Source organism: Plectrocnemia conspersa, unplaced genomic scaffold (assembly GCF_051122295.1).
Source record: "Plectrocnemia conspersa isolate PC_06_02 unplaced genomic scaffold, ASM5112229v1 ptg000012l, whole genome shotgun sequence".
Lineage (NCBI taxonomy): Eukaryota > Metazoa > Arthropoda > Insecta > Trichoptera > Polycentropodidae > Plectrocnemia > Plectrocnemia conspersa.
In genome coordinates, this window is record NW_028277176.1 from 16,410,639 (window position 1) to 16,432,768 (window position 22,130).

A 22,130-nucleotide genomic window follows, 5' to 3' on the forward strand; every position below is an offset into this window, starting at 1 on the left:
CGAGGTCGAATTTTACAACGGGAATATTGTGACTTTATGGTGTTTTTGTCATCCGGTGGTATATTGTTTCCATGTCCATTTCGTAACAAAGAAATGTTCTTTTAATGCATCGAAGAGTAATTATGTGCTATTTATGTGAAACCCTTTTTTTCTCTGGACGTAACGAGGGCTTTTGTGTGGTCCTTTCCTTTACACTCTATTGTCAAGTGCATCTTTATCATGTCATGGTTTCGGTAATTAAGGTCGCGAGTTTCAAGAAAAATATCTCTCACAAAATAAATATTAAGGCTGAGTGTGCCGTAATTATCGACCAGAAGTATAATTCTATTATAATCACTTATTTCGATCCCTAAGATTTGATATTAATTGAAAATCACTTGGGTTCTTATGGGATTCGAATCCACGTTTCCCAGGTATTAGCAACACCACCTAGTTCTGGCCCACTAGTGACGTCACGGCTTTGGGACGAACCTACGCGATGGCCTTACTACAGAAAGGTGTTGGTATTAGTCATCCATCGTGCGATTATCTATTGTTCTAATATTTTTTGCATATGGTTGTGTGTTGAACTTTTGAGTCTACTCGTGCACTTAAGTATCAGATATGATTTCTCCAAACTGAACTTTAATTCAAAGATAAATAATAAATATAAAAAAAACGAGTAACAGAACGCTGTTCCATTTTTGTGAATGTTGCAAGTGCAGCGGCCATTTTAAGGTACTGCAATGTATTCTTGTTACATATTTGCACGCCTGATTCCTATTGCCACTCTTAAAACTGTATATGTAACTTAATTCCCAATTTAATGGACAATAGAGCGGTGTTTTTTCATTTGACTTAACAATATTAAATTGGTGCAGTAAATTACAATAAAATAATTTAAATATGACGTGTTATTAAAAAAAATAAATAAAAAATAAATATGTATAGTTTAGTTATTGTGTGTATGTGTGTGTTCGCCTTTAACTCGTACAACTTGTGGATTTTCCTCGTGAAAATTCGGCCAAAATCGTATGCCAATGCGGAGCTTTTCGTTTTTGGCGTCAGTCTGCCGCAAACATTTTCGGCAATGGGTTTAACAAAGACATAACATTACTGTACAAGGGAAAAAACATCGATCGTGTAGTGGTATTTTTTTTACTACAATCATAAAATAATATGTGAAGTGGACAGTGAAATCTCGAGTGACGCATAGGTTTAATTGCTTGAACATAAACATAAATTTATTAACATAGAATGCCTATAGTGCAATGAAGATTTTCAACATTGCATACGAATTTGATTTAGCCCATCAATGTCACGATGTAAATGAGAATATATAAAAAAACATCGATCTCGGCATTAAAAGCATTGAATGTTTACATAACATAAAAATGTTGAATATGTTTGTATACTATATAATTTTTATATAACAGCAAATGATTTTAAAATAAAAGTAATTTTTTTATTAAGAAATATGCAAAGTAAATTACGTGTAAAATCAATATAACAAATACACGGTTGATTATGAAAAAAATAACACAATTTTCGATAATGCGATCAGGAAGTAAACTATGTTTTAAACCATTTTAAAATATTTTGTTTTAACGGATTTATAAATATTTTTCGTTACTATCGTGACTAAAAATAAATATTTATTACTGTACATATATACATAAATATCAACGTTTAAGATAAAATATTTTATAATATGGCTGAAAATAGGGAAAATATTACATGTAAGTTGTTTGTCATATATGAGACATTTCTTTTTTAATTAGTAATATAATAGATTTTAGCTTTAATTAAAAATTATTGAATTTTTGTATTTAAACCATCGTTTAAATACAAAAATGCAAAATATTTAATAATGTTATATTCATTTTATTGAGAAATTTTATTTTTTATTTCGGTCAATAATCATACGCCGGCCTTGCCATTATACCCATACACGTTCGATGCTGTTTTTTACTCAATTATCCTATATCGGTCAAAGGTTTCAGACGATCGTTAAAGTTATTCTCACCGTGATTTATTTTAGAAACAAGATTCGTTTTCGCTTTTGACGCCCGCAACGCTATGTAAATATTTACGAATTGTATTAGCGTAATGGGGTAGTCTGCAATGGTTAACTATTTATGCCTAAAGCTGCTATTTATGCCTAGGCTGCTGAAGAGTTATCGAAAACAGCTGATTATATCGAAAAATTAATTATTTAATTTATAGAAAGAAAATTATTTTCATTGTTGATTAAAGTCCCATTGATGCAATTCTTCACGTTACCATAGTTGCGAAGTTATCAAAATATCCTGGGCCTTCTGCTTTTCATGTTGTTTATTAATGACATAAATAAGGCATTGCATCCTTCCCTTTACAGAGTGATTTAGATTCTCTATGGAGATGGGCTTCCATTAACCGTGTCGGAAAGTGCCATACTGTGTCATTTTCTAAATCCCGTTCTCCCATCAGTTTATTCCTACGATCTCGGTGGAAACATTTTAACTAGAGAAACTTCCACTGAAGATCTCGGAATTACTTTTGAGAGCAAGTGGATGTTCTATCTACACATACACGACGTTTGTGATAAATCTTCCAAGAAACGACAGTGGTTTGAAAAAATGTACCACTCAAAGTTTATTTTGAAATATCCTTCAAATTGTTTACACTACAGAAAAATAGATATATATATATATATATATATTAGGAATAGGCTGGTAAATTCATATTGGTAAAAGTTATCAAAACACTAAATTCATGTAGTCACAATTATTTATAAAGATTGATTTACCTCTAACCATTGGAATGCTCTTTATTTATTTGTCAATATTATTACTATGGAGCTCAATACATTTGGTGAGTCTGGAAACGAGATTGTTTTCTTTTAGATATTCTATACGAACATTTCTTTAGCATTCTTTTGTAACAATTTCATAAATAACAAATCTGGACCCTTTCCAACATTAGCTATATTTTTTATTCGATTATTAGTAATAACGGACGACCTTTCACTGCGTTATTTGTCATAGTTTCTTTAGTATAAGAAACGGTTCACTGAACAAACCTCGTATTTGACGATTTTAAAAACGTACCCATTTGACGAATAACGAATATATTTTATACTTTTTACATAATACAACTATTTTTTTAATTTATTTATTGCCATATATACGCAGAGTATAACAGATTTATGCCAATGTTTTTTTCACATCAAAAAAATACATAAAAAATATTTACAATAATGACATTAATGGCTAGACTACAATGCGACATATGCTTAAAAAGGCAAATAGCTGTGCTTTTTGGGTAGTTGCCCAATAGTTATATTCTTACATGCGGTAATTAGATTGCACAGAAAAATAAAGTTCTCCCAGAATCTCCGCATTGTGTATATTCTCTATCAACAGCTTGAAAAAGAGCTTTCCCGGGAATCATGTATCATATCCTGTAGGAATTTAGTGGGAAATAAAAATTAATTATATATATATATATTTCCTCTTATGCAGATTGCACCAGACTAAATCAGAGAATCATGCTTAAGAGAACAGCACACTAGGTGATTATATAAGGCACCCAGTACCCTCCAGTTCCACAATTGGTGCTCGTAATATCTAAGTGCAAAAAAACAATGGGAAAATATGTGAGATACGCCTGTCTGTACTTCTTCTGATTGTTTTCCCCTGAGAGATTAAATGGCTTAATTTATATTTTGGACTTGACATTTATAATATAATATATAGTTTTGTGGCAAATATATATACTTACTAGTGAAAATATTACTTCATTGAAAAATATATATTCACTGTAACGTTTGCAAATCGCATGTAAATAAATAATAATTAGTATGTAAATTAAATCATTTAATTTTATTAGCAACTGGCAGATAAATTATGTTTTCACTAGTACATATATATTATAGTAAATACATCTACCAGGGAAACTGTATTCCGGTATGATTTTACTGAAATGATATATCTTATAAAATATTTTCGGTATAGATTCGATACTGTTTTTTTAGATTTTTTATTTAACCACTTCATGCTTTCGAACGAGCAGTGTTCGCGCGCGGCGCACGTGCCGTTTTGCGCCAACCCGAGCGCTGCTCGCCTGTTTCGACTTGTCTGCATTACATACGATAAACGAGCGAACGGCGCTCGCCAGTTGCTACTTAACGCTCGTACAGATTTACGCATATCGCTTCCTCTGTTTTATATTATTCCTTCAAGGTTTCTAATTTTTATAAAACATTATAAAATATTTTGTAAGTATTATATTTCAAAAACTATTGAAAAATTGCATTTTTTACAAATTTTACTTGTATTGGTTTTTATTTATATTTATTATGATATTCAAGATCCCTTTATCATGGAGAGTGACAGTGAGTGGGAGGATTTGAACTTGGATAATTCAGACAGTGGATCTTCAACTCCGGTTTCAAGCTCAGAATCGGAAGAGGGATCTCGAAATGAACATCAAGGGAATCAGGTAGAATTAGACGAATGGACAGAAATCGATATTCGTACAGATATTCCACCACCTTCGGCTTCGTTTGATTTTATTGGAAATTCTTTGATAAATGAGCAAATTTTATCATTTACAACACCAATTCAGTTTTTCGATTATTTTCTTGACGATGAATTAGTTGAGAATATTGTAGACGAGACAAATTTGTTTTCGACACAAAATCAGAGAACAAGACCATTGCCACCTTCGGATTCAGAAAATCAATGGTGTGTAAGTCTATCGGAGATGCGAATTTTTCTTACAATCGTAATGGCTATGAGCATTACATACAAGCCAGAAGAAAAAATGTATTGGTCGAAGAAAAGTTGCATTTCCACTCCATTTTTTACAAAAACAATGTCACATAGAAAATATGTGCTTATAAAAAAATATTTGCATTTTACAAATAACGAGACATATAATCCAGCAACGCATCCAAATCCAAAATTAAATAAGATCTGGCCGGTTTACGAAAACCTCAATAAAAAGTTTAAACTGGCATATACGCCTCAACGGGATATAACAATTGACGAAAGTCTTATGTTATATAAAGGGTTATTGAGCTGGAAACAATATATTCCCATAAAACGCGCAAGATTTGGCATTAAAAGTTTTCTTCTATGTGAATCTAAATCGGGATACATTTGGTCTTCCCTAATTTATACCGGCAAAGGAACAATAATTGATAGAGAATTTCTAAATTTACCTATTTCTTCACAAGTGGTAATGAGTTTGATGAAACCTCTACTAAATAAGGGATACTGTCTAACAATTGACAATTTTTTTAGTTCTATCGAATTGGCTGATTTACTTACATCATATCATACTGAAACTTATGGAACTATGAGAGCAAATAGAAAAGGCTTGCCCAGGAATATAAAAAATCCAAAAAAAGTTCATTCAGGATTTATAAAGGCATATAGGAAACGAAGAGTAATGCTGATGAGATGGAAAGACAAGCGCGACGTGTACTTTCTTTCAACTATTCATGGGACGAATACTGTAGAAATAGAAAAGAGAAATATAAAACGAACGAAACCAAAAGTGGCCATTGATTATAATTTTACAATGGGGGGTGTTGATCGAGTCGATCAACACCTTTCCAACTACCCACTTCCTAGAAAACGAGGGAAAAAATATTACAAAAAAATGTTTTTCCATCTTGTAGAACAGGCGCTATGGAATTCTTATGTGTTGTATAAAAAAACTGGGGGTTCTATGACACATCTGGAGTTTAGAATTAAACTCATAGAAAATTACATCGAGAAATACCATTCACCGGATTTTTCTTCTAAAGGTGGACGCCCCAGTAAAACACCAGACCCAATGCGATTGACAGAACGACATTTTTTGAAGTCAATTCCAGTAACTGGAAATAAAGATAGGCCTACAAAAAGATGTGTGGTCTGCTGTTCCAAGCGAGATCCCTCAGGAAAACGAATACGAAGAGAGAGTCGTTATTGGTGTGCAAATTGTGAAGTTGGTCTCTGTTTGGAACCGTGTTTCGAAGTATACCACACTAAATCAACTTATTAATATTATTTTGGGTGTAATTTATTACTTTTTTCTTTATTATAGTTATTTGTCTTTTGTTCAATTCAACTTATTTGTCATTATTACAGTTAGTTTTGTTTTAAAATTATTTAACATTAAAAAGGCGAAACGATTTTTTTTTTGTATTACGTAATGTTTTTCTGCATTTTTTTATTGCTTCTATGTTTTATTTTTAACTTCTTTTGGACTGAACAATTTAAACATTATGTAAACTTGTTAAATAAAAAATAAAATAACCTGATGTTTTTAATTATATTTTTGTAAAAAAAACCCTAGCATGAAGTGGTTAAACACAAAAATTTTTGGTTTAGAATCAGGGACGACATTTCAGTTTTTTTAATGTTTCTGTTTTATTAAGATTCATAATATTTAATTAAATGACATACTGGCCAAATTCAAGGGGAAAAATGCCCCTACCTTCTTTTCCCAAATGACTTTGATCCCTGCTTTTTGACCGTTTATAGATCTGACGATATAATCCTTTCATTGGGTGGTCCAAGTATTGAATGGAAGGATGGTTTAATTGATTCATTTATAAACCTTCACCTGGCTTACAAAAAACACTTAACTACAATTAATTGTATTTTTAACGCAAAGTTTTTTTTGTTCGATTTAAATGCGTTGTAAACACTTGGCTATGAAACTCAAACTACGCGTCAAATATATCTGCTAATTAACACGATAATATCAGGTAGTAGTGCGTCATTATTGCATATGAATGTTTTAGACACATTTTCTTTTCATGTCGATTAGGAATGTAACTAACTGTTATGAAATTGTTAAGATACTAACCAACGAAACAACTACATTAAAAAAATTTGTTTGTATTGACGAACATTGATATAACTTTTATTGAATTCATTTAAAGTAAGTAATTGTTTTTAAAATAAATTGCTTATTCATTTAAAAGCCTTATATGTTTATCTACTTTATACTTATGCATATATAACAAAGAACCTATAAAAGTGGACATGCCTGATATTGATTCAAACTCATAAAGCTGGTATATTACGCATATGTATGTACAGAGGCAAAATCTTACTTTTGCATACAAATTCGGAATAGTATATTAGGAAAAAATAAATTAAAATGTTCTTCGCTTCAACTTTGATCCCACATAAAATGTTGGTTACGGTTTTAAAGGAAGGATGTATGTATGATACTTGGGAAATAATTAATATTCGATTAGGATAGTGTTTTTATCGTAACATTAGATCAATGATTGTGTAGCGAAGTACTATTATTTATTATATAAATATTGTTAAATCACATTAAAATATTATGAATATCATCTTTTGGTAGGGTAGGATTGGAATTGAAAAAATCTGGCTTTTATATGGATAGAGCCCTTGAAAATCAAAATTTAATTAATACAATCTCAAGCTGGTTAGCTTTTATTTTTATAAAACTTGTTTGTAAATATTCTATCGTTAATTACTTCCTGTATGTATGTCAATATTTATTATCGTCATGCCAGTACAGCAAGCCAGATAGTTATATAATGCATGTTTCAGAATAATATGATAGTTCTTTATAGCAATACAATATTGTAATAATTTCATAGAATTAACTAGTTGTAAGTAATTTCCCTGATCGTATGCTTGTTAATGGAACATATGTTTATTGAAACATTTATACGATTTATAAATACACGAATTGACGACGTAATTTTCGAATAGTAGATTCTTCTTTGTAATATATTCATACAGAATTATTAATTTTGTTTATGATTTAGTATAATAAATTCGACGAGCTCCAAAACTGTTTCAGTTTCACGTAAATATGAAAACTCATAAAAATATCAAAAATAAACACACCGGTCGAAGCGCGAGTTATCCAACTCGTGCCATTACTTGAAACAGATTCATGCCAATTTTTCCTTACAACTTCTTTTGTGCATCTTGCCCATTATGTGAAATCCATTAAAGTCGAAGAGATACTTCTGCATCACAATGATTTACAACCGTATAGCCACGCTCGTTTACTGACAATATGAAAATAGAACAACATTCTCAGACGATACATTTGAAATCCGCCCGACGAGTGCAAATAACCCCCTTTTGCTATGATTTTATTTAGGTATACTGGATGAGTCAATGGGAGTCAGTCAATCGACACCGTTTTCATCATCGCAAAATTTCCAGAGAATTCTAAATCAGATTCTAAACCCTAGACATCATGAAGGAGACGCGTAATCTTGATGACGATTTTCAAATGGGATTTTGCCAAATGTGACATTGTACCCGAAAATATCTAAGATTTCGGATATTTGCTGAGTGTAAAGTTTAAGCAGAAAATCTAACCATTATGATTTTTTTCCGAAGAAAAATAGCGCGAGCGGCGCAAAAGCTTTAATTAATCGCGCTAACATCCAAATTAACCCTTGCACGACCGATTCATTTTTTGCGAGCTGTTTGTGTTTTAAAAATAAAGCAGAATAAGGAGTAGCAGCTTGAAAGCATTTTAAGTTCGTTGACTTTGCTATTTTTGCGCAGAGTCAACAGGACTAAACGTATTCATCTCGTTCATTTTTAACCTGCACGTTAATGGACATGTTCGTATAAGCATGTTTATTCCGCAAAGTATTAATTTGCAGCGAAATGTTGTTATTGTAATTTTAAGCGGAGTTTATTACGGCTAAATCTAATAAAAAGTAACGTGTTTGTTAATTACGAGCTGTGGTCGAGAGTATAACGTATTTTTTTTTATCATCTCTCTGTAATGTGCATAAATTGATTTTTTATGTGGGTAAATATTATATATACAATGTTTCATTATTAAATTTTTAATGTAAGCATTCATCAAATTAGCGTTTTATGATCAATATAAAGATATATTTTTTTAATTAAAAATATTACGATTTTTATGATAAGAACCGTTATTTTTATATTTACAATAAAAATATATATACATAATGTATTACAATTTTGAAGTCCATATTTCTGTAGTAATATTTAGTTATATTTTTATCAATGTAGATATTCAAATTCAATGTAGAAGTTAGGTTTATTGGTTTTCCGTGGTTTTTTACACCAGATTTGATGATAGTTATGGAAAAAATTGATAGTTCTTAGGTTTTGTCCGCATTTTTAATTCCAGAAAACCATTCAAAATATGATTTTTATCTGTCACCATATATAGATGTTGTGGATGCTCTACTTATATAAAAGGATACATCTCTCAAGTTACTTTTGATCCCATTGAGCTACTGTCCTTATCACTTATATGGCGAAGGCAAAGCGAATTATGAGTTAAAGCCATTTGGATTGAAAGAGTAAATTGCAAGGAATCAAAAGGATTCTGGTAATAAATACATTATTGTATTTAAATCTAATTGTAAGGATCGACATATGTGTTCAGTGCCTTAACAACTAACTGCGTCCCATTGCACAATTGTGGTGGATCAAAATTCATCAGCATTCTCACTGATCTAAGAATTAAATAACTCAATATTATTACCATAATAGCTACTTCTTCGTCTGGTCACATGTTATGGCGCTTGATGCGAAAGAGAAAAATGCTGATGCTCAATGGAATTTTTGGAATAAAATTCTTGCCTTAAAAATGAATTGGTTAGGATCATTTTCTTAATAACATATGTGATGCCTTAATGTACATTAATATTCAGCAGTAATTTACTTATTCACTTGGTTTTTAATAATTAAAAAACTCAGCAGAAACCCTAATAGCTTATTCTTTGTCTATTATCTTGATAACATGAATAAAAAAACGATCCACAACTTTTGAGTCGCAAAATTTACTCAAAAGAATGATCGATTTTTTGACATTGATTTTGGACTATTTAGTTTGCGCTGAAAAATATAAATCAACATAGATTTTGTGAATTCAAAAACTTAACATATAATATATTTTTTTTTCATACAGAACCTATAAGGGGTGCTTGGTAGTTCTAAACGATGCTAAAAATTGAATCTTTAATCTTTAAAACCAAGCAGTTACGAGCGTTAAATCTTCTGAAAGTCTCAAAATGGCTCGTATGGGGGTCCGATCGAACTGATACATCGCTTGTTTTGAAGCAAAAAACTATTTTTTTTATATTTTATTTAGATAAAGTTTAGACTTTCAAACGTTTCATACATAGCAATCTTTTCGTTAAAATTTAAACCTACTGAGTTACGAGTGTTTAAACTTTTATACTTGTCGCCATTTTGCAAAAAATTGACACATTGGATTTTGTTAACGAACATATACAGGATGCTCAAAAATTCTATACTGTCACCAAAATTCAACTTTAAATATGTATAAATAAGCTCACACTGACCTTAACTATATTGCAAGTCTTATGAGCGTATGTATGGTGGGTCGATCGACTCATAACACTAAACGTGTTTTGGAAAAAAAAACTTTTTTTTTTTAATTTTTAATTTTTTTAAACGGTATCGTAAGTATATTCGAAAGCTCTAGTCCGTATCAAAAATTCAAGTCTATATCTTTTTAAGGAACCAAATACAAGCGTTAATTATTTGCCAAGTCGCATAAAAGCACGTACGAGGGCCCGGTCAGAGTACCCGGTAAGACTCGTTTTTTATTAAAAAAAAATAATTCAATTTTTTTTTAAATGTAAATTAAAAAGTCATTTCATACGGGAGAATATTTAAAAAATTTACAATTTTTAATGTCGTTTTTTTTTTCGTTTGTGGTTTTTATGTTGATGATTTATTTAAATCATTGAATATTTTAATAATCATTAAAATCCTCAAATGATTATTTATAGGCATCTTAACTTCAAAATATTTTTAGCATTAAATTTCTGCTTTCGCTAGTTATTATCGATGCATAGAGAACTAGATTATCATTGAAGAGAACAAACTTAAAAAAAGACATAATTTGTTATAATTTTAGTGAATAATCAAATTATTTTTACCTATAAGCTCGTAATAAAACGCACTAGGTAGACTATTATTATATTATAATACTTGCTGAAAAATTTTGTGTAAAGATTTCATATTTTACCACGCTGTAACACATTGGGCATACGCCTATCCGGTTACAATGTAATGAAATGGATGATCCTCAAGGGTCTTGTAGGTGCCTGCAGCGACAATGTCTGTGGGCAGTTGCTCTTGCTGCGATGATCAGGTCGCATCATCGCGTCTGTCTGCCAGGTAAGGTGAATTTGTCTCTGCGAGTGTCTGTCAGAGTGTTTGAGTCTCTGTTGGAATCTGCCTGTGACCGCTTGCGACTGCCCTCTCCTCATTGGAGTCCAAGCTTAAGTATCCAGAGCTGCAAAGCTTGTTGACCAACCCCAATTATTCAGTGATAATCCTGTCAATCGTTGCACTCGTTTCTTAAACGACGAAATAAGTGCCATTTAATTGATGAAAATATGTGTAACGGAATGTCGGACCTTATGGTGCTATTTGTCTTCCGGTGATATATTGTTTCCTGTGACCGTTTCGTAACAAATAAATATTCATTAAATGCACCGAAGAATCCTTACGTATTATTTATGAGTGAACCCTTTAGTTCTAGTCGTAACGAGAGCCTTTGTGTAATCACACTATTGTTAAATAATCACTTTTGGTCACAGTAATTACGCGAGTTTTAAGAATATGACCCGCCACAAACGAAAGCCATTGCGGTCCACACAATTTAATAATTATTATTAAATTATAAATATTATATTTTAATTTTGTGAGTTTTCTCAAGCTAGTTATGCAGTATAATAAAATGTCATAATTTCGCATTCGCCCTTCATATTCCGAACGCCTAATATTAATTTAAATATAAATCTATGCGAGCTTCGGTCGTTTCAGGGTTAATAGTACACGCGTCCTGACCGCACACAACTTGACATGAGAATATTTGAATTTGGACCGTGGTCGATCACACCGCCATTTCTGACTTTTCCGACTCGCTCTCGAAACTGTTAACCGTGAAGCGTTAACGGCCTTGTCGGTCGTAAACTGTGAAATATAGTGAAAATGTTGAAGAAGTGTATCGAATACAATTAAATAATCTGTGCGTTGTTTGTGTGTATATCAACAATATATTAAAATAAAGAGCAAATTAAAAAAAGGTAAACTAAATATATTTTTAATTTTAAAGCCGATTAATATATTGAGTAAAAGTGTTTCATCAAAAATATTTATACAAATATATTGTATCTTTACTGAACTTTAACATCTTTAAGAAATAGTTTGTTTAATATAATATTGATTTTTATATATGAAATTTTGATTTATTTTCTTATTCAATTTATATTAATTATATTATATTTTTTGTATCAATTAAAAATTGTTTAGTTCAAAAACTTTGAATTATACAGTTTAGCATTAAAATCATAGAATTGATTATTTAATACCTCAGTAAATCTTGCTTTCATCTTGTGTGATTATTTCGTTAATGAAATTCTTTGTTCTTTGATATTGGGTAGAATGTAGATACATTTTTAATTAAAAATATTTAATACGTAATTGTAAAAAAGTGTAAAAATAAAGTAATAAACATAAACTAAATCCAATTTTAAATGCCTTACGCAATGAATTAAAATATTAATATTTATTTAAAGTAAAAATCAGTTACTGATATTAATTTCAAGTAATTATTAATAAAGCATTTTCACTCATTCAGTGTATGTTTTAAAAAAATACGTTCTAGATAAAATCTAATTATATTCTCAGATTTATAAGCTTATTATTGATATAAAAATATTTTTTTTTGTGTTATGATTCATGATCTATAAAAGCCTTTATATCTAGTAATGCTCATATTAAAACTATAAAATCCACCGAATCCATAAAATAAATTAAAGCGAATGTAGCGTTTAACGCATTTATAAATCTTTTTAATTTACAGGAGACATTAATAACACATTTATTTGAGGTTGATCATCTTTTGTGTCATTGAGTTATGTGCGAGTGCATAGTACAAAAGAACCCTTTGAGATTCGCATTGAAAAGGGAGCACAGGCGGCACAACAGAGTAGTTAACAACATAGTCTCTCTGGTGCTCCAGCTGATGAGTCGTTCCCAGAGAGTATAAAATCAGCCAAAATGTCCGAGCCGAACACCTCCGTTCCGATGCGAACTTGGCCCAAGGTGCCGAAGCTGCAGATTCCGACAAATTTTGGAAACCATGGCCCCCATCAAAGGCCCCCATCGACGACCGGATCGATTCATTCTAATCCTTTGTACATACCCATGTACGCAGGCTACAACCAACCGATGACTCCTGGAACTGGTCTACCGAAGAATAATCCTTATTACAATCCCTTCGTGAATCCTGGCAAAGCTTCCGAGTACATGTTCAAGCAGTTCGAAGGATTCAAAGATTTTACTATGAATACGGCCAAGAGTGGTTTGAGTGTTGGTGAAAAATCGGCATTTTGGATGTACAATAAAGTCAGCACATGGTCGAAAAAATGGTTCACGCATATTTTCCTGTTTCTGGTCATACTGGTGTACACAGCAGCTGGAGCAGCTATGTTTGTTGCAATTGAAGGTGAGTGAGCTTTTAATATGTTATTATAATAAAGTTAGTCATACAAATTTTTTTAGACGTAATATTATACTGTAACGCTTGTGTTAGTGACGAGATAGGCCAAAGAAAACATTAACAGTGAAAACACTCTGAATCATAAATTGGAAAACTTAAATAATAAATAAAATAGATATAATATATAAAACTTAAATAATAAATAAAATAAATATACCACAGTATATTGATAGTCTGTATATATTATAAAGTGTGAATTTGATAAGTTAATTGACAATGCCACTCCAACAATCTAATGCATGCTGTGAAAATCTCAAAAAAAATTAAAACACCCAATTTACTGACAGTATTTTTCATCTACCTATAGGAAATAAAATATTTACATTAATATAGTTTCTGTATGTGATTTATTTATACATCTATTAGAAATCTCCTAGTTTTTTTGTATTAATTGTGAAGTTAACAATTAAAGAGCTAACACTTGATATTCACGCATCCTTTCCAAACAAGGAGTAGTGTTTTTCCAGTATCCTTTTGTATTACCGAGTGAATAAAATCTCGGAACGGATATGCTAATAGGTGGTCCATGATATTAACAATTATTTACGTAATTGTTTAGTCATGAGATCTCTCTTCCATTGTTAATTCTTACTATTGAGACAAATTGTTTTGTATATTAATTTTTTCAATTTGGTCTATGTTGTGGAAGCAGATTATTATACTTTTTTCTAAAAGCATGACTTAACCCATGCCTAGCGTGATGCACCATCCGTATAAAACCAACAGAATATTTTCAATCTCAAAACACGTATTCATCTTCTCCATTATTTTTTTAATTGTATCTAAAATTAAGCGGTTAAAAAGCGTTTCTACTAAAACATATATATTATGTTTGCAATTATTATTCGTTTATATAGAGTACAAATAAACCGTTTTTTTCTATATTTTTTTCTATAGAAAATAAGTTGTATTCTTAATACACAATTCACTTTAAAAAGTATAAACTCTAATAAGATATATTATAGTTGTATTTAAAAAAATCAATATTTTATTTAATTAAAAATACTTTAACAATATTGATATGTCTTAAAATTAAACAGTAGATTTATTGATCTATTACGAATATATTTTATTTTATATGTTTTTTTTATAAAGTCAAACAACCATAACCATTGTTTTCAATAATTATTAATCAAATTAAGCTAATTAAAATACATTATTTTACTCTCAATTATGTTCATCGCATTCTAAACAGAACAGGGCATTTATATTTTTATTAATAATCTTACTTATTATGCCATTCAGATAATATTGCAATTATATCTCTATTTTATAAAAGCTTAAAGATATTTTTTAAATGCTATATTAGTATTAAATATCCTAATATAAACACTTTTATTAAGATCTATGCAAAAATGTGAGCAAACGCATGCAAACGAATCGATTCGGTTCCGAGAATCAATATTTGCGTTTCTTCTTTATTTCACTATACATTATAAGCTATGATCGTTTGTACACATCTAAAACGATCCTAAAACATTCGCATTTGTTTGAGTAAACTTTCCGATGCCCACCACTTTATAATACATTTGCAAAAGGAAATTAAAATAGACATTACATGGTATTCGAAATTATTCATATTTATATTCTCGGCTATTAAAGAAACTTTATTTCTGGAAATCGTAGAAAGGCGCCACTGAAACCACATAGATTTTTTATTAGCACACAATGGTTTTGACATATTTTTGGAGGAACGTTAATAGGAAATATAATTATGTTCGTCTAGCGCCGACTGAAAAGGTGCCAAAAATTGACAAACATCTCAAACGTGCTTTGGGTGAATGTAGTTCTGTGAGAATCGTCTGGGCGTTATCGCAGTTTGTGAAGCTAAAAATAAATATGTATGTGTGTCTTGGTTCAAATTTGTAAAATATATTTAAAGTGAAGGCTATTATAAAAAAAAATTTGATACATTTTAAAAGTGTGAGTTATTATCAAAAAAGAGCTTATTTAGAAAGTTCAGTAAATTTATATATTGAACAGCAAAAAATAAATTTGTGGAAAATATATTTATTTTTTGATAATATATTGATTTAGAACCAATGTATGTTCCGTTAAAAATGTTTAAAATGCAGATATATTTTATTAGTTTATAGTTTTTAAAATTATTGTAATGTTCCAATAGTGAAACTATTCAAAATAAAAATATATTTTTAGACTAATAATATTTATATATATTTTATTATTTTTAAAATAATACTAAGTAAATTCCACGTAATTTATCATATCACACTTTAACGAATAATGTATTAATACATATTTACAATTAAAGCTTAGCGTAAAATTAATTATAATACAAGACTATATAAACTGTTAGTAAAAATATAATTAGAAATAAACGAAGCAGTAAAAATACCACTAAGATATAAAATGTGTTACAATGGTAAAAAAATAAACAATACATTGTATTGTTTATTGATTCGAACCAGACCAGCTCCTCGTAGCTGACATTAAATATATAAATGTGCAATGTCAGCGTATTAAGGAACTGGATGGCGATTGTTATAAACGAGTCGGCTAGTGCGCACGTCATGGCTCTATCGGGCATCGGAATAGGACGCAATTGTGATTCTCAAATATGTTCCTAAACGCAAAATTTTTTGAAAATAGCTTGGTAGTTTAAAAAAATGCTTATCGATATAAAACTTTATGGGAGAACTCAGCGTCACGATGGCCAATTTTAAAGTAAAAAAAATGTCAAATGTGATTATTAAACTACTGTTCTCTTACTGTATAGTTATTGAGAATTACTGTGTAAATATCAACAATATATATTAGTTTAAAAAATAATAAACTGAAATACTAATTAACTAATTCCCTAAAGTAAATAAAGTAATATTTGATGCAGTACTAAACTTTTATTTAATTAACCGATTAACCGAAAACAGTTTAATAGTAACACACTTTAATTCTACAGATTAAAATAATAGTTAGTAATAAAAAACTCTATAGGTGCTGAATGCAAAATGTGCAACTCTAATATTTTAGTCGTGAACCTGTCAAAAAACTTTAATAAACCAATGACCTGTAAAAATAATAGGATTAAGAAAAGAACCAGAGATTAGATGAGCTATTATTTATTATAAATAAATTGATTTGAACCACAAAACTAATACTTTTACTAATTATTATTATAATTAATTTTTCCTTTAAATGTTTTCTTTGGCTTCATACGTTTTTATAATACAGAAAAATCGTCAGAAATTTATCATTAATTAAGATAGTATTAAAATATAATAATATTTTAATGGTGAAGTCGAAGTATAGCGGTTATTAAAATTAACGTAAATCTCGACTGTTATATTTTAACGATTTCTCCAAATGATCGGAATACTATAAAAATCAATTATGCATTACATTTTATTATCATTTTAACTATATATGAAAATTTGATTTATGATTCCGTAACCAATTTACGAACGTCCCTAGTGACTCGTTGAAATAGATCAAACGAGACGAGAATTTAAGTGCTAAATTTTCATCGTGCTTGAAAAATATAATATTTCTAAGAATTTTCCATATTATATTATACATACATAAGTACATATTTTTTTGAAATTGTAATTAATGGTGAATTTTTTAAGAGTGAATAAATTTTGATTAATATTTTTATAGGTGCACATGAAAATAAAATAAAGGCGGACACTAGGAAGGAGAAGAACGAATTTGTAAAGGAATTTACAGAAATAATGAGGCACAACGTAACATTAATTGAGGTAGAGTTTTTTATCTATATATTTTTGAAAGGATTAAGGATACTAAGTATCTTATTTTGAAATGATTACAGGATCCACAACAGTGGGAAGGAGAGGTAAATCATTGGATGGGAATCTTTGAATCGCGTTTGGAAGTTTGGATAAAGCAAGATTCGAATAGGGATAATAAAGTTTGGACTTTCTGGAATGCTGTGTTTTATTGTGGAACTATTTACACGACTATAGGTATGTACTATTTTAGAACTATATTAATATATTTTGAACTGGTCATGGTTTTGTATTGGAAATTATATTATTATGGTGGTTTGTATATAGATTCACTAATACCATATATTTTTACATTATTAAAATATATATATTAATATTAAGGTATTGAATCAAAATAGAAAAATATTACTAAACATCATCATGAATATGTTATATGTTGTATCATTATAAAATATTGTGAATGTTATCATTGTAAAGTTTTTGTGGTTTTTTTAATTTAATTTTATTCTTTCTTTGATTATTTATAATCAAATTAGTCACTATTTTGCAATGTTTTTTTTTTTATAAATAACATACTGCGATAAAAAAAGTCTGACCCAAATGCTTTTTTGAGGAAGGCAAATTAAATATCATCTGATTTTTCATGATTATATTTAATATTATTAGTTACATTTTTTATTTAATCAATTATTTTTGAAAGGCTATTTACCTGGGTTTGATCCACTTTATAGCTTTGTTTCAAATAAAATAAAATTAATTTAGAAAAATAAGATTTATATGTTAATCTTTATGGGGTAGAATAGGTTGAGGAATATATTTGCTCGAATAGTGGATATATATTGGACTATATTATTTTTAAAGGACTACATGGAAAAGTTTTTTATTTGTTTTTTATTCATATACTCGAAGCCAAAATAAAATCGTTTCATTTAAGATTCTGGTTTAATCTTGAATGTTTGTGTTTTTGAAATCAAACATTAAAACCCACATCATCCACATTACTAATTAATTGTTTTCAGTCGTTATAAGAAAATTAATGAGGCATATCAAATATCTTTCGTTCGTATAGTATTTGTCTAGTGTTTTGTGTTTTGATTGTCGTTTTGTAGATTTAATAATATACTAGAATATTTTGTAATAGAGTAAATGAACACACTCTTAAATTTAAATTTCATATTAATTCCAGCAACGCAATAAGTTGACGCCTTCTAGCAACTTTAGCAAGATAAGTCAACACTATTAAGATACAAGATTAACTAAAATAAATTTGTCCCAAATACTAGAATATTTTGAAGATGTAATTATATTAACGTCGCCAATAAAATCATTATTTTGGAACGTATGTTCTTTATAATATACATTTAAACGTATAATGGCTGTTATAAATTCTGAATAGCTTTGATTTTATTATAATTGAAAATAGACGTTTAATATGCTGCTTTAATAATACAAGATAGTCAGAGCCCAAGAATGTAAGTATGAAGTTAAGCTGAGAGTTACATGACAGTTTATTCTCGGTGGGACAAGAAATATCCACAAGTCGTTTTTGTATGTGAAAACAAACTAAATTTCTATTCTCTTCGTTTGTATCGAGTGGGCGAGCTTTAAGCTCGGAGCGCTTTCAACTTCATCTTTAACACTCGGCAAATGTTTCGGAAGTCGCCAAAAGTGAATGAAGGTGCAAAAACACTCAGTTAATACGCAAAATTAAAAATATTTGTCACTATGGCATTGTTCCAAATTCGCAAACAAGAAACAAACACGTCGTGCTCTTTTTGTAAAACTGCGCGATATGGTTTTGGATTTTCTAGAATATGACAAGCGACTGGCAAACGCAGTCATATTTTTAGAAGTTAAACGCGCACGAGGACTATAAATTAAGAAAGTGTCTTGTATATATTTACCAGGTGCTATTTTCGGTACACTTGATATTTTTAATTTTAGGACATCGACACATATTTTAGATATTAATATAAAGACACGTAATATTAGCAAAAATATCACAGACTGAAATAGACTGCAGGAAAATGTATAAATTAAACGGTTTATTTATTAACGTTTGCCATTTAATATATGTACATATTTTATAGAACATTGCTTCTATATACCAAACTTTTATCTTTCCTGGAATCGATCCAACTTAATTTATATTTTGTCGAATGTTAAATATTTATATTATATCTAATTTTGAGCAATTAGGTAAATTTAAAAGTATGCTATTTGCACACATTAAAAAATGGGATTAGTTTTGAAGAAAAAATATTTGTATAATATTATATGATTTACAAAATACATATAATGACAGAATTTGTCATAATTATATTTAGCCAAGACTAAAACCAAAAATGTATTTTTTTTTGGTTTTAGTCTTAGCTAAATTTAAACATAAACGAACTTCATAGATGTCTCAAAGTAATAAAAAAATTCGATCAAGTCTTCCTATTTTAATATTATTATTTTAAATTGCTAAAATTTATTATTTAAATTATTAATTTACATATATTAAATTTTATAGAGATTTGCATATAATAGTAGAAATGCATATAATAGAAATTTGCATATAATATTATGCCTCTGCCATAATATAATATTACATCGTGGAACGTTTCTCTCAACAGTTTAGTGATTTCCAACGTTGTATAGTTAATTATGTATGACAGAACCTAGTACATAATTACGAGTTTTGGCATTATTATAACTGAAATGTACCAGCTCTATATTATACATATACTTATAAAATATTACACATGATTTATAATACATGTATTCCTACTGATACGTCCTTTTGTTAACTAGGGCATCATCCAGCTCGACTTCCTTTTCCGCGATTGTGATCCTTTTAAAATGAATATTTCATTTTCAGCTTTTCGCGAAACACCTATGTATACGAGGATTATGTGTGTATTATTACCTTATCGTATTTTTTCAGTTTAGCGGACATTTTGATTAAATAAAATGTGTGTATTGTTAAAACTTTAAACCTAACCTAGCGCAGCATTTGCCATTAGAATTATTTCTTATTTAAATATCAATTCATTTTAATTATTTGTCTAATAATTCCTTAATAAAGGACTCGATAATCAGTTTTTCAGTAAAAATCTAAGTAATCAAGTGTAATATAACATTGAATTATTTTAATAAATAATCATTTATATTTTAAAATAGCAAAATTAAAATAAATAATAATTTGTGGGTAAATTATAAATTTTATTTATTATTTATTTATTAATTGTAAGCATTTTACACTATTTATAATACCTTTTTGTGTTGTCATCTCTATGATGTGTAAAATAGTCATTAATATTTGTATACATATATGTAGGTTATTATATAAAAAATAATTATTACAAGTATTTATTACTTGTATTAATTAATACGGTTTCAAGGGTGTGACTTTGCAGCCAAATAGACGGAATAGCTAGTAAAAGGTTTTAATATAAACATAAATTACTATATATGTATATAAAAAAATATAGATGCCGTTACTAGGCTGTGAAATGAAAATGACAGGTCTTTTCTGGAGTGTCGAGTTGTATATTGTCGGCTGTGAATTCGTTAGTGCGGCGATACTCTCTAGACAAACCGCTAATGTATCTTTATCCGATATTTTTCTGTGACCAAGTGTCGCATATTTAATAATACTGATGCAAGTCAGTTCTGGCGAGTCGCAGATGAGGATGTTTACGAGTCTATTGCATTGCTTTTAAGACACACTTACGAAATATGTTCACGCCTTGAAAAACGATAGTTCAGATTGGCACTTCAGCGATCGGTAACTAAAATATTGAAAAACAATAGTAATATAGGCAAGGTGGAATGTATTGTTTAAAGTGCGTTCTTTTCAAACAAAGAGTAGATTTGTCAGCGCTACTTATGGTCCGTGCAATATTTAAAAGTATTAATGCAATTGTTTGGTCCCGAGATCTTTAATCTATTGTTGTGAATATACTTTGGAAATTTTTGATCTCTCTATTTGTTTAGTGACTCTATTTATTATAAATTGTATTACACGTAATTACTTATAATTAATATTATAAGTGTCATCGATTCCCATTTTGGTGGTTAATACTTATTTGTAGGTATTTATTATTTCTGATTCACTTACCCAGTTGGTACACGTTGTAACGTAATGGGATTTAATCTGTCAAGTTACAACGAAAGATTTGAAAAAAATAACAGGCGGTCCAGGTAGTTGAAACCATCACAAAATATAAAGCAAAAAATGCATTTTTTTTTAGAAAAACTAAGATTTAATTAAAAATAAATTGTTAAGTATTATAGTCAAAACATACAAAATGGTCATATTAGAAAGCTTGTAAACTGACATATAGTGACCTCTAGATGTTCAATATACATTTAATAACCTAATTAAACTTATTTATATCATATAAAACACGTTTCACCGATATTTTATATATAGCATAAAAGTCGATAAAAGGGTTAATGTTAAAAATTATATAATGTATTAATGAAAAAAATATGACTTCAAAGAAAAACTGTACATGCCATAAAAATAACGTATTACAAATCAGTATATAATTTTAATATGTAAATCAAGTTATAAAATATTTATGGCAAATTATTGTAGGAAAATTTATTCCGTAAAATAATGTCGTGTCACATTTAGCCGAAATATTAAAAAAATATATTTATTTAATCTTCATATGTTGTCAGTAGCTTTAACTGGTGGTCCGTAGTTAATATATTGACACAACCAAAAACTTTCTTGTAAAATTTTATATTTGGTTAAAAATTGAATTAGTTTTTAATTTATTTATACAAATTAATTAACCAGCAATGGTGTTCATATCACATATATATTATTTTTTATCGTCTCTGGAAAATATAAATTAGTGGTTATTATATAATTATAAT

At 29.2% G+C, this 22,130-nt stretch overlaps 1 protein-coding gene across 2 annotated transcripts in view; it reads left to right on the plus strand.

Annotated features, from left to right (window-relative positions):
- The first annotated feature begins 1,022 nt into the window (after window positions 1-1,022).
- Window positions 1,023-22,130, plus strand: part of LOC148228413 (potassium channel subfamily K member 18) — a 31,122-nt gene continuing 10,014 nt past the window's right edge. Inside the window, exons 1-4 of one of the 2 annotated variants that reach the window (XM_088199935.1) lie at window positions 1,023-1,128; window positions 12,853-13,497; window positions 17,167-17,267; window positions 17,339-17,492. In XM_088199935.1, coding sequence (XP_088056061.1) covers window positions 13,050-13,497; window positions 17,167-17,267; window positions 17,339-17,492 — 703 coding nt within the window. In that variant the 5' untranslated portion in view covers window positions 1,023-1,128; window positions 12,853-13,049. Of the gene's footprint in view, window positions 1,129-11,856; window positions 12,074-12,852; window positions 13,498-17,166; window positions 17,268-17,338; window positions 17,493-22,130 lie in introns of those variants that run through there. The other variant, XM_088199934.1, reaches the window with a different exon arrangement.